The sequence below is a fragment of the Triticum dicoccoides genome, chromosome 5B, assembly GCF_002162155.2.
Source record: "Triticum dicoccoides isolate Atlit2015 ecotype Zavitan chromosome 5B, WEW_v2.0, whole genome shotgun sequence".
NCBI classification, from domain to species: domain Eukaryota; kingdom Viridiplantae; phylum Streptophyta; class Magnoliopsida; order Poales; family Poaceae; genus Triticum; species Triticum dicoccoides.
This window is the reverse complement of record NC_041389.1, coordinates 488,684,534-488,699,231: the sequence shown is the minus strand read 5'-3', so window position 1 is coordinate 488,699,231 and position 14,698 is coordinate 488,684,534. Positions and strand designations below refer to the sequence as shown.

Sequence of the window (14,698 nt, the reverse complement as noted above, 5' to 3'; positions counted from 1 at the left end):
ATGAGGGGCAAAAGAGTCTTTTCAGGTGTCAATAAGGCTCGAAATGGACGGAAGTGTCATATAGGGAATAAAATTTAGAACTTGTGTCAAATAGGGAAGAAAAACTTTTCCAGTGTCAAATAAGGAAGAAGATTTTAAGATAGTGTCAAATAAGGAATTTTCTCAATTTGGAGAGCCATCATTGAAGGAAGAGACGTTTTGAAACAGGGTTTGATCAGGCGAATTGGCAATGGAACAACTACTAATATATGGGACAATAACTGGATACCTCGGGATGAGATGCTGAGATCTTATGGGAGTAGGGTTCCAAACCACCCGGTGCTGGTGTCTGAATTAATAGATGCTACCTCGATCACGTGGAATTTTCAGAGGTTGCACGAGGTGTTTATGCCGATGGATATTCCAGCCATCATGAGCATCCCCTTGTGCACAAGGAACTTGGAAGACTATTGGGGTTGGTATTTTGAGAGGAGCGGAGTCTTCATAGTGAAATCAACGTATAGAATGCTTGTGGCGACCAAATTGAGAAGGGAGGCGTGGCTGGAGGGATCGGCCTGATCCTCAAGTACAAACACTTAAGAGAAACCTTGGAAGATGCTATGGAAAACACAAGTACCAGGCAAGATTCGAATGTTTTTGTGGAGGTTGTCCAAGCACTCAGTTCTAACAGAAGATGTTAGAGCTCACCGCCATATGACGAATTCTGATGCATGCGGATTATGTGGAGGACCAGATTCTTGGAGGCATCCTTTGCTGGAGTGTACTGTTGCTCGGTGTACGTGGGCGCTGGTGGATGATGACATCGCTCAGCACCTTATTGCAACGACGGAACCACATGCCCGTCACTGGCTCTTTGCACTGATGGAAGCATTACCTCACATGCAATTCATCAAGGTTGTTGTTACACTCTTGATTATTTGGTCCTCTAGGAGGAAAGCTATTCATAAAGGAATTTTTCAAAGCCCTCAAGCAACACATATGTTCATTGACAGATATATTAGAGATCTAGAGATTCTAAAGGAACCGAGGTCGTCGCCGAGTATAAGCGCTGCAGCGGTGCCCAGGGGCAACAGACGACAGAAGGTGCCACCGGCAGGATACGCAAAAATCCATGTTGACGCCGGGCTATCAGCAAGGGGAGGCGTCGCAGCTGCAGTTTGTCGAGATGACCATGGAAACTATATGGGTAGCACGGCACTAGTCGTACGGGGACTCCAAGACCCGACGACTTTGGAAGCTATTGCATGTAGGGAGGGAATAGCGTTGGCTGAAGACCTGCTTGTTCAAAATTTTATCTTGGCATCTGATGCTAAGCAGGTGGTGATGGATATCCACAATTCTAATCGTGGGTGATATGGCACTATTGTTTCAGAGATACTTCATAGAGCTACCATGTTTACTTGTAATTTTGTTTTTGAAAGTCGAGACTCGAATAGCGAAGCTCATAGTATAGCCAAGTTTGCTCGTTTCATTAGGTCAGTGGCGCCACTTGTGGCTTGGCCAACCCCATGATCCGAGATGTATTCCAGTTTCTATGGCTTATGAATGAATAAACTTGGTTTCCCCTCAAAAAAACATTTCTCATCACAAGTTGCTCAAAAAGAATTGTCTCATCAAAAATTTCTCAAAAAACAAAAAAAAACGTGTCTCATCAAAATTGTTTTAATAGAAAAAAAAGTGTCTCATCAAAAAGGAAAAGAAAACACTGACACACTACACTACAAGAGAGTGAAATTTTTACCGTGCACGGGACCTCCCGTGCATGCATGCATGCATATTTTTTTATTTTTTTTCTATAGGCCCACTGATATCATTTATAATGTTCTCTCTATTCTCGAACATGTGTTATTCTCTAGTCATTAAGTTTCATTCAAACAAATAGATGCCTAATATATTTTGAAATATATTTTTTTACTTTCAGTTTACACAAATGAATTTTTTCCCTGCAAGATCTTCAAAACAAGACCAAGATTTAATATGTTTTTTGAAATTAAATTTTGACAACTAAATCACTAGGCTTCAAATTTGTCTCGCTCTCGCAAAAAAAATGTCTCATCGAAATTTGTTAATTACATGGGGAAAGTCCAGTAATGCTCCTGGTGACGTGGCCTTCTTGAATATATTTTGACAAGATAGAGAGTGTAATTTCACCACGCACGGACCTCCCGTGCATGCATGCACATTTTTTATTTTTTATTCTGTGGGCCCACTAATATTATTTATAGTGTTCTCTCTATCCCCTAACATGTGTTATTGTCTAGTCATTAAGTTTCATTCAAACAAATAGATGCCTAATATATTTTGAAATAAAAATTTGTTTTACTTTCTGTTTACACAATGTGATTTTTCCGGCAAAACCTTTAGAACAAGACCAACATTGAATATGTTTTTTGAAATTAATTTTTTTGGCAACTAAATCACCAGGCTTCAAACTTGTTGCATCGAAATTTGTTAATTCCATAAGAAAAGTTCAATATGTTCCTCATGACGTGACCTTCGAAACAAAAACATTCTTGAATATATTTTGACAAGGTTTGAAATTTGAGTCTTCAAAAATGATATACATTATGAAACTACAACCTCAAAAAAGATTATGAAACATAATGGAACATTATGCAGCCATCAACGACTTGTTTTATTGTGAGTAACTGGTTGGTATGACCACATTGATGGGATACGACAGATGGATAGAGCAATAATAATTCCATAGGACGCGGATTTGGTGAACAAGGGTGCGCGCGCACCCTTTATGAATAGTAAATTCAAAAAAATGCTAGAAAAAAATAAAAAAATCTGAATTTATATTTGTAATATACATAGTCAACCGGTATGCTCGCATATGAAGTTTCACGAAGAAATCATATCCGTGGTAATCTGGGCAAAAGTAACAAAATTGAAGCTAACTGAAACTATATTGAAAGCACTGTTTAATGAATAGTAGGTCGCATTTGTATTTTCTTCACTAAGAATACCATGGATGTCAATACATCATGAAACTTCACACGTGAGTAGAATAATCGACTAAGTTTCATACCGCGAAATTTCAGAAATTTTTAAATTTTTCTAGTATTTTTCATGAATTTACTATTCATAGGGGTGTGTGCGCACCCATTTTCACCTTTGTATTTTTGGATTTTCTACCATGCACGGGGTGCATGCATCCACCGCTTTTTTTTCTGTGTGGGACCACCTACATACATCTACATGGTATTCTCTACTCACTAAGTTACATTTAAATGAATTGTTCTAATGTATATAATGACATAAAAGTTTGATTTACATTCTGTTTGCACAATTGTGTTTTTACTGCCGAGATCTTTAAAACAAGACTAATATTGAATATATTCTTAGAAATTAAATTTTTAGACAATTAAATCACCATGCGTCAACTTGTTCCATACAAATTTATTAATTCCATGTGAAATATTCAATGATGTTTATTCTATTTCGCAAAAATACATTATTGTTTTATTATGGCTCACTTTGTTCCGCTGGAATCACAATTTTAAACTTATTGAAGTACATTCAAAAGTGGTCTCGTTTTGAAGTTCTCATCATCATAAACACAAAAATGCAAACAGGTCATAAGTTATATTTTTGGTTTAAAAAAAATAGATTTAACCTTGAAAATAAAATGAAGTATGGGACGGTGAAACATAGCTGGTACAATCTGCTTGCATGTGGTCAAAAAAATATCTAAGAAAGTATAAGCTCAATCAATGCGCATCTACCCCCTCCGTTCCTAAATATTTTCTTTCTAGAGATTTTAACAAGTGACTATATACGTAGCAAAATGAGTTAATCTACACTCTAAAATATGTCTATATACATCCGTATATGGAAGTCCATTTGAAATCTTTAAAAAAACCGAATATTTAGGAATGGATGGAGTATTTGTCTTTCTAGGGATCTCGACAACAAATGACTATATACGAAGCAAAATAAATGAATCTACACTCTGAAGTGTGTCTATATATATCCGTATGTGATAGTCCATTTGAAATCTCTACGAAGACAAATATTTATAAACGGAGAGAGTAATCTCTAAGCAAAATCGAGGGCTCTCCCGTGCACGGGAGAATTGCTTTTCTCCACTACACCGCGCCGTTCAACTGTCTCCACTGGCCAAGCCCAAGGCGACGTGACGGTGGCGACAGCGAGCCGGCGAGCACCCCTTCCCGGTCTCCCCGCCGGACTGGGATCAGGTGACATGCGCTTCGGTGACATGCACGGTGACATGCGGCTCAAATTTAAATTTAAACATTGCGAAAAAATCTGAAAAAAATCATGCATGTTCACAGCACATATTAAGATAACCCCTAAAAATTTCAGATCAAAATTCAAAATATACATCGAAAAACAAAAAAGAGAAATCTGTAATGAATAGTTCCTGAATGGTTCTCTGTAGACTATTCACATCTGAGTTTCTCTTTTTTATTTCTCGATGTATGTTTCGAATTTTGATCTGAAATTTTTAGGGGTTATCTTAGTATGTGCTGTGAATATGCATGATTTTTTTCAGATTTTTTCGCAATGTTTAAATTTAAATTTGGGCCGCATGTCACTGTGCATGTCACCGTAGCGCATGTCACCTGATCACAGTCCCTCCCCGCCACCTCCCACGCGGGGCAGGGCTGAATTGGACAGGGTGGAGGGCCGCTCGATTTTTTTCTCCGTTTTGAGTTCCGAACTTCGGAGTTCGAACCACCGGATTCGTGTCGGAGTCGGAGACGGATGACATCTCGGATCGGTGCCTAGTAGCGGCTCTATATATTTCCAGGGCGGCATGGGGGCAGTACCCGTGCCCAGGGCGAGGTAATCCATTAGCTGTCGCGAGATCTAGGTCCCTCTCTGTCTCTTTTCTCCGGCCGCCGGCGGAGTGTGGACTGAGGGGCGGCGCACAGGCGGAAGAGGGTATGGGGCCGCCGTTATCGGGAGGCAAGCGCAGGGCCTACGGAGATGCCGACGCGTTCCCTCGCAAGCGCCGGGCGACGGCGGAGGCGGAGGCGCCGGACTGGACGTCGCTCCACCCCGACATCACCAGCCTCATCGCCGAGCGGCTGCTGGCTGAGGACATGACGGAGTACATGCGGTTCCGCCTCGTGTGCTCGCACTGGCGCTCGTCGACGGCCAGCCCGCGGGACGCCACGCTGGCCGACCGCCGCTTCCACCCGCGCGGCTGGGTCGCGCTCTGCGACGGGAACGGCGTCCGCTCGGTCGAGGACGCCGCGATCACCTTCTTCCACACTGCCACCAGCAGGGTCCGCAGGCTCCCCCTGCCGGGGCTCCGGCGGCACCGGATCGTGGGCTTCACTGACGGCCTCCTAATCGTGCTCGACACCCGCGCCGCCGTCATCCGCGTTGTGCACCCCTTCACCCACGTCGTCGTCGAGCTGCCCCACCTCGCCACCTTCTTCCACTGCGTGCTCAGGAAGCAGGAGTCGTTCACCATGGCCATGGACTCGTTCGTCTGGATGAACGCCACCGTGTGCGTCGCCGGCCCCAGCTCCATTGCCGTCGTGATCTGGTTCCCCAACATGCCCTTGGTGATCTGCACTCAGCCCGGTGAGGGCATCTCCAGCCGTTGGCTCCTCAGGAGGGGCAAAAAATCGCCTCCTGGGGGCGCACCGGCGCTAAACCGTGCACTGGGGCGTGATGCCGCCAGTCGCGGCGCCCACGGTTTTGAGTAAAAAATGGTAAAACGGCGCAAAATGACTCAAATTCAACGCAAACACGGCGAGTTCGTTCAAACTTAAACATATTTTACAAAAAAAAAAACGCGGGCTACTCTCGCCGTCTCCCTCGCCGCCCGCCTCGCCACCCGCCCACGCGGTTCTACATGCCGAGGAGGCTGTAGAACCGCGTGTAGTCGCCGCCGCCGCCGCCGTCGTCGTCGTCGTCGTCGTCGTCGTCGCCGCCGCCGCCCCCGCCTAAACCTCCGCCGTCCCTGCTGCACCCCTCCCCCGGTTGGCGCGGCGGCGGGTTGGAAGGCCCGGGGGCGTCGTCGTCGTCATTGTCGAGGATCACGACGCCGTGCTCGTCCTCACGCCCCCGCTTGCGGGCGGCGATCTCCTCCAGGGCCCGGCACTGCCGGACCGTCTCGTTGCGGAGGTAGTTGTCCCGCGCCCACTGCAGGGCGTCCTCGTCGGAGAAACCGCGCCGGGCTATCTCCTCGTACTTCGCGGGGAGGACGGGCTCCGGCTTTGGCTCGACGAGGACGAAACGGCCGGTGGGTGGCGACGCGTTGGCGCCGATACGGACGCCGGAGCTGCGGGTGCGCGCGGCCACCGGCGTGTCCTGGGGCTCCGGCTTGACGGGGCGGAGGCAGGGCGAGCCGCCGGACGAAGAGGAGGACCCCCCCCCCCCCGGTCTCCATGCGCCTCGGGGTCCAGGAGCTTGTCCGGCGGCGTGAAAAGGAAGGGGAAGCGGGATAGTCGAGGCGCGGCGTGTTGCCGCCCTCGATGTACTCGAGGACGGCCTCCAACGTGCGCCCTGGCACGCCCCACCATCGACGCCGGCCGGCGGAGTTCTGCCTGCCGGAGGGCACGACGCCGTTGGTGGCCTCGAGTTGCTGGGCGTGCCGGCGGCGGAAGTATGGCTCCCACAGCGGGCTGTCGGGGACGTACCGCGGCCCCTCCCTCGCCGCACGCGGCAGGTTCGAGCGGATGCGCGCGATCTCCGCACGCCGCGCCGCGCCGGTGGGTATCGGGGGCACCGGCACGCCGCCCGCGCTGATCCGCCACGCCCCGGGCACCCGCATGTCCGGCGGGACCGGGTACTCCGCCTCGTAAAGGAGGCGAGCCTCGTCTTCATGGAGATGGCGGCGGCCGAAGCCGTTCGTTGCCGCGTCGTCGCCTGGGAAGCGCTCGGCCATTGGTCTTGAGCTAGAGACGGCGAAAGGAGGAGAGGAGAGGGAGGAACGACGACGGCGGGGAAGTGTGAGTGAGACGGCCGAGTGCGCCGGGGCGTGGCATATATAGGCCGAGGCGCCGCCCACACCGCATGGCACCGTGCGTACGCGTGCGGGCGAGGCGAGGGCGAGGGACGCGCGTCGTCCGGCTTTCACTGCGCCGCCCGTGAGGCATCAATGGCGCAGGCTGACCGGCGCGGCAGCGCGGCAGCTTTGGCATTGATTCGCCGCGGGAAACGAGGCGATGAGGACGACGAAGGGGCGAGAAGTAATCCGTGTCGCTGACGCGTCGGGCCCGCGGTTTCTTCGCGCCAAAAATGTTCGCCCGGCGCCCCCGAGCGCCCCAGCGCGCCGGGTTCGGGCTGGATCCGCCGGGACTGTTTTCGGCCCAAGCCGGCGAAAATTGGGCTCCTAGGGACGCGACTGGGCCGTTTTTTCGGCACCGGCGCGCAAAAAACGCCTGGGGAGGCCTTCTTGGAGGCGCGGCTGGAGATGCCCTGACAAGGGCTGGAAGATCATCCACACTGATATCCAGTTCTCCAACACTCTGCCGTTCAACGGCGGGCTCTACGGCGTGACGCGAGCCGGGAGGCAGCTGCTGCAGGTGTATCCAGTTCCTCATGATCCGCATGCCAATCCGGTGGTCGCGGAGGTGCCAAAGGAGCTTGGCCACCCTGAGAGCTGCCTCTACTACCTCGTAGAGTCCATGGGAGCCATGCATGTCGCCGTCCTGCACAGGGTTGTCCCCGACACTTTCGGCCCCGTGACGAGCACGCTCTTCAGGGTGGATCTCCACCGGCGGGAGCTCGTGCGGGTGACCACCCTCGGCGACCGGGCGCTGTTCATCAGCCGCGACCGGTGCTTGTCCGTCTCATCCAGGGATCTGCCTTCAATCAGCGGCAACTCTGTCTACTTCGCCAGGCCCAGTGAGGACCCTGTCGAGGTGTACTCACTTTGTGACGGCTCATTCGAGAGCACAGTGACGGCGAGCCAGTCAGAAGACATCAGGAATGGAGTGCTTCCAACCTCAGTGCGGCCGTTTACCCTCGCCGACCATCTGGTCACCTACTGCCGTCACCGCGAGTGGACGAGAGGGCTCATGTTTCACGAGTACTGTTATCTGTGCCCTACCTGGAGTGAGCTGTGGAAGAGGATTTCTGCACAGGATTCTGAAGTCGTCGTTCCGAGGCTGAGGGCAACGGAGCACGAGCTGAAGAAGCTGGAACTGCCTGACCTTCTCAGCTCTGCTGGAACACTATCTGAAGCAGTGAGAGCTGTGATTACAGTAGAGTGAGTCCTTCGCAATGCCAACGGCGCGTTACGGCATAACGCACGCACCATTACGGTTGTTGCATTGAGTTGCTGACGAAGGTGAAATATGCTCTTAAAATAACAACAAATTAAGTTGCTGAAGGTGTCATACGTTGCCGAAATAACAAGTTCAAGAACAGCAGTATTTGTTCTTCATCTAGTGGATACACTACAGCAGCTGCTAGCGGCTGTATTAGCGTGGCAGTAGAGGGTTCAGCAAAACAATTTGGGGAATGGCCTTCCGGCCATGCCATTCCTTCGCCACAACCGTTACAACTGCCACATACACACACGCGGGTCCCAGAATCGACCCCCTCTCCAGCTTCCGCCAGAGTCATCACTTCATATTTTCTTTACAATCCTATATATCTAGTTAAAGTCTAATCAGCTAGGATTGTAAAAAAAAAAATGTGAAATGTCAATTCTGTGAGAAGCTGGGGAGGAGGACGATTCTGGGAGAATCGCCCAAAAAAGCTGGCCTCTACTAGTCTATGTGGAGCCTGATATTTTTGTTGCCATTGTCCGATTGTTCCTGCAAATAGGAGCAGACAAGGGTACATGTAAATAAAATGTGCGAAATTGCTCTTGGAGCTCGAGTCGCACACGGTTTTGGGCCAATCTGGCCAATTCCGTTCTTCTTAATGAGAAGGCAGAACTCCTGCCTGTTGGTCAAGAAAAAGAATGGTTGAGTGACACCATCAAGGCCTTGCTTACCTCTGGGAGTCTGCCATCACTGTAAAATGCCAAGATCACCAAGCATTGGAATATGTGCAGCACGCGAGTGAGCAAGGCTGGGGCGATGGAGCTCAAGAAGATTTATTTTGAACCGAATCTTATAAGCCTCATATCTTTTCTCAAACTCATCAACATTCCAACGACGGTAAATGAATTCCCTAAATTCCTCAAAGTTTTTCTTGCGGAGGTGCATCACCATATTCTCCTCGATATGCCCCGTGCACAAACGATGATCTATTCCGGTCCAGACAGTAGCTATTGCTTTAGCCATTGCACCGTCCCCCATCGGGTGATTGCTGAATTGGGTGGCTTCTGGGACATTGCCTCCAAAAATACATGAAGAAGCCACTGGTATGATGCAACTGTCTCGTCTGACACTAGACCAACCCCAAACAAAAATGTGCCGTGGTGATGGTTCAGACCAACGAACAAGCGGAAGCCTGTACTTGTTAGACCGATATGTACTGTCGAACACCACGACACGACCAAAGGCAACATAGTCAATTCGGGATTGTGAATCAGCCCAGAATATGTTCCTCAAATGGCCTTCACTGTCTTTTGTGTATTTGAAAAAGAATTGCGGGTGTTTTTTTTTCTGTGCAATCATACAGGTGAGCAAATATCTAGCGTCACTACATTCTATCTTGCGCTTCTTCTGGATTGAAACATGGTTGTATAGGTCTCGATCTATAAATCCAAGCTTGTCGGGACCTCCGGCATTCTTCTCCATTACATTCATAATCTGATGTGTTCGAAGCCCATCGACAGCATACTCGATGACATCGGCCTTTTGTGCATCAGTCATTCTACGATGAGCCGATAAGTAGGGATTCAGGTCAGCAGGGACAAACAGATGGTTATGTTTGTCCACAAAATTCTTGACGAACCAGAGGCCACTGCTATCTTGTAGCTAAACCTGAAAAAGAGCGGGACACCCACACTGAGAAAGACCCCTTGGTGTTCTTTTTCTTTCAGATCTGTTAAAGTGCTTAAGGGCCCGCCATCCTTGTTTGCAACACTTTTATGTCCTTCTGTATGCATTTTGTTTCGGACCCGGACCCGGACCCCTGTTCAGATCATCCTTTCTAACACCAAACCCTTTTTTTTCTCGCATAGCTACGTAGAACATGTAGGCTTCTTCCTCAGTCCTGAATGTCTTCTTCACAATCTCTAAGTATTCCATATACTCATTCAGATGTGACCAGCCATGCCTTTATTATCAATTCTTTTACCTTGCACGTGTACATCATCCATGTCTATGCCATCCTTGCATGCATCCTCATTATCATTATCATCCGTGCACATACTATCCATTCCTTTGGGTTTCATGGCTACAAAATCATTATCCTTATCATCCATGCATTTGCCTTCGTTTCCTCTATCACTCATGTCCTTGTCATCCTTGCCTGTATCACCCAACTTTTTGCCATCGTTGCCTTTATCATCCGTGTCGTTATGCTGCCAACGAAAACATATAGTCAATGTTACGGATGGATAGCATACTTAATAATTATGCACTACTCTGCTTAAATAATTGATTTATCTTTTCATATCGGATTCATGTACCTAACTGAGTCCTTCAAAAGTTGTAAGTAAGTATAAAGTATGCCCTGACTAAATCCAGAAATATTTAATTGATTGTACTTGTTGTAACTGATGATCTCCTAACTAAATCCAAAGTCCATGAATCCTTCAAGTCCCCTGATAGATCCACCTTGATAGATCAATTATCTCCAAACTCCATTCAAAATTGTCTCCTAACTAAATCCAAAATTATCACCTAACTAAATCCAAATTATCTCCTAACTAAATCCAAAATAACTCCAAACTCCATACAAAATAATTCCTAACTAAATCTAAAAATATCTCAAAACAAAATTCAAAAGTATCTCCTAACTAAATCCAAAATAACTTACTTTGAATCCAAATCTGCTGACAACTTTCTCATGCCACATAACCCTAACTAAGTCCTTCAATATGTCCTAGCTAAATCCAACTTACACTTCCTTTGAATCAAAATCTTGTCACAACTTTCTGAAACCATAAACCCTTACTAACTCCATCAATATGTCCTAGCTAAATCCAACTTACACTCCATTTCAATCAAAATCTCGTCACAACTTTCTGAAACCATAAACCCTAAACCTCACATGACATATCCTAAATCCTAATCAAATCTGACCCCTATTGGTACTATATGCAGAAGAGACCAGAAAAGATTTGAGATGGCTAGGCACTTACAACGAAGATCCGGCATGAAAAAGTTGATGCACGTCGATGAGGATGATGTGGTCTCTCGGGTCGGGGAAGGTGGCGTCGGATCGGGGAATGTGGCGTCGGCTCGGGGAAGGAGGGGATTAGCGGCTTGTCGGAAGATCTGGCACTGCGCCCCGAGGGGGGTGACTTGCGATGGAGGGGGGAGGGGGAGTAGGAGCAGTAGGAAGGAGTGACACGACGCGGTCGAAGGCGCCGGAGGCGATCGAGGGCGCCCGAGGTTAGGGCTCAAGAGGAGGAGAGAGGACGAACCGCTCGAACAGAAATTCAAAAGAGTACACACGATGATTGGTGTTATAATGAAGTGATTTGTTAATGCAATTAATTTAATCGAAAAAATTAGGACGGGAATACCCCTGGACCTTTTTTTTCGAGAGTACGCCAAAGGCGTACCATATCTTTATACAAGAAGAAGAAAGTATAATTACAAGACCTGTGGCTCGAATGCGAACATACGGCCCACACAACAACCCAACACCAACACCAACCAACTAAACCTAGGCTAACTCCTCACAAAGCGTTGTAACCCACCAACACCGCTTGCCGCTTGCCTCCATTCGGCTATGTCACTAAGCATAGAGGTGACTAGCTCGAGCTGGTTTTTTTGTTGCTCCACCCAATTGAACACTCTCGCATTCCTTTGCTTCCACAAAGCCCAGAGGACCGCCGTGACCGTGGTGTCAAAGCCTCTCCTGTCCGGCCCCTGGAAACTCTTCCGTGCGCGAAGCCACCACTCCAAGGTAGTCTCACTTGAAGTCGAAGGAGGCGTGTTGATCTGTAGAGTGTCCCATATGTTGTACCACACCTCCCTGGATCTAATTGGGCCAAAAAAAGGTATAAAAATTTTTAGGTCGAAAATACCCTTGGGCTCAAAAAGACCCAGTTAGTCTCATCCATTAGATCGCCAATATAATACACGTGCTCTCATGTATTATAATGTACCGTAAAATCTCCCATAAAAAGTAAAAGAAAATTTTGTACGAATTTTCATGTAAGATCTCATGAATATAGTATTGACTAACACTTGGTTAAGTCTCAGTCGATTGAGATTTAGCAATCGCGCTTAAAATAACAACAAACTAAGTTGCTGAATTCATGCTTCAGTCAACTCGTTTAGAAATTCAAACTATAGGAAAGGGTATACACCAACAGTCATATGTTGCCGAAATAACAAGTTGAAGAAGAGTATTCGTTCTTCATCTAGTCGATACACTACAGCCGCTGCTAGCAGCTGTATTAGCGTGGCAGCAGTGGGTTCAGCAAAACAACTGGAGAATGGCCTTTCGGCCATGCCATTCCTTCGCCACAACCGTCACGACTGCCACACACGCGCGCGCGGCTTAGTTGGTCTTTTTGCCTCCGTCACTCGAGCTGCCGTCACTCCCGCCATCGTCCGAGGAATCGTTGCCATCGCCCTGCTGTTCCTGCAAATAGGAGCAGACAAGGGTACACGTAAATAAAACGTGCGAAATTGCTCCTGAAACTTGAGTCGCACTCGGTTTTGGGCCAATCTGGCCAATTCTGTTCTTCTTAATGAGAAGGCAGAACTCCTGCCCGTTGCCCAAGAAAAAAAAATGGTTGAGTGACACCATCAAGGCCTTGCTTACCTCTGGGAGTCTGCCATCACCGTAAAACGCCAAGATCACCGAGCATTGGAATACCTGCAGCACGAGAGTGAGCAAGGCTGGGGCGATGGAGATCAAGAAGATTTTAGCGACCGTGCCCTTCCTTAAGTCAGATGTCTCCTCTTGCTCCTTTCGATATAATAAATGCATTCCATCCACGTAGATATCATCCAGACTGTCCTGGACGACCAAAGTCATTGTACCCAACACAATTATCTCCAAGAACTTTCCCCCGGCGAGCAAACATGCCTTGTTGGCTGCAGAGAGCAACCCAGATGTGTATTCTTTTGAAGCAACAACAATGGTGAGCATGTATAAGAATTCGAAGAGTTCTTGGAAATAGCGGGACTTGCGATCGTCCAGGTCAAGATAGTCCACAACTGCTGATATGTAGAAGAACATGCCAATACCGGCAAATAAGAGACTGCACAGTCTCTTGAATTTCCTCCGTGACCCGTTATCTACAATATTTTCCATGTGGTTCACATAATGAAATACAACATTGCCCATGTATATAAATGATTTGAATGAGCGGCGACCAACAAGTACTTAAATCAACTCATGCACTTCCATCTAACTATTGTAAAGACACAACAAAACTTAGCATAAAACCTAGAAAGGTTGAATTAATGCTATGACAGAAAACATCTTGGAACACACAAATGTGAAAATGCACCAAAAAAGATTTTACCCAAGTCATAAAATAAAAATAAAGTGAACCGAAAAGGGATAGAAATACCTGGAAGATTACGGTTACGTGTGTAGGAGAAGGAAATGATGGCCGCACTCATTGATAACACGGTGAAGAATTCCCCTAGGCCTACGTGTGCAAAGGATCTGGGTTGCCAGGAGAGCGAGGCGTCCACCCCGGCTCCCACCCCCGTGGTGGTCGAGTTGACGGCTATTTCGAAGAAGGGCCGCACAGAATCCAGGTTGACGGGCTGTCTGGCCAGCTTCACCATCGCCGCCGTCAGCGCCAGGTTGAGCAGAAACAATCCGACGAGGACGAGGCGAAGGCCGCTCCGGTTACTGTGCCAGAGGATCACCGCCTTTTCGACGGTTTTGAGGGAGTTAACCAAGACGATGGGTTTCAAGCCTTCCATGCAAGCGGGCTAGCTTTTTGGTCGCTTCGATCGATCTCTCAAAGCCGGGAGCGTGGTGTGTGTGGCTGTGTGCTGGCTGTGTCAGTGTGGGAAGGTCGCCGGACGGGACGAGGATATATATCCCTAGACCTCGGATGGAAAGGAGTGGCCAGTCTGACCAGCTGGTTGACCTCACCTGCCCTGTTTTGTTAACGAGTTTTCCTCTTCCGTCAGCGCCCAGCGGCGTAGTAGAATGGCGTCACCACATCTCATTCTGGTAAGGGCATGTACAATGCATAGCCTCAAGGTGATGTTTCGCATGCCATGTAGGATCGGATATGACGTAAAATAGGTTTGGATAGGGAAGCGGGATCCTCTCAAGGAGGCGGGTGCTTGAAAGAAAAAGTGTGGTCCGATGACAAAAGCTGAAAAGGTTGGAGTGAAAAGTAGAGATGCATGTGTGGTAGAGTCTTTAATTTCTATTTCTTAATGAGGCCCACCCGTTGTAGCTTGCATTGGGAAGAAAAAATAAATATACATGCCTCAAATTACTTTTTGTCATGGGGTATATGTATCCATATGCCACCATAGTACAATGCCCTAAGCAGCCGGGGTTTGGTTTGGCGTGACACTGATAGCATACTGGTAAGTACGGCAAAGCATCAATAGGACAACGCTGTACGACCCAACAAACGATCTGACTTTTTTCAGTGAACCGGCCGGTGTTACGTATACAAAGCAGACGATCGGACTTTGGCAAC

At 47.9% G+C, this 14,698-nt stretch overlaps 1 protein-coding gene across 1 annotated transcript; it reads right to left on the bottom strand.

Moving 5' to 3' along the window:
- Window positions 1-12,299: 12,299 nt before the first annotated feature.
- Window positions 12,300-14,027, bottom strand: LOC119305860. Its single transcript, XM_037582265.1, has 3 exons — window positions 13,595-14,027; window positions 12,838-13,316; window positions 12,300-12,654 (listed from the first exon to the last, which is right to left on the bottom strand). The coding sequence occupies exons 1-3, from the start codon at window positions 13,956-13,958 to the stop codon at window positions 12,571-12,573; spliced, it is 927 nt and encodes a 308-aa protein (XP_037438162.1). The 5' UTR covers window positions 13,959-14,027; the 3' UTR covers window positions 12,300-12,570.
- Between the last annotated feature and the right edge of the window lie 671 nt (window positions 14,028-14,698).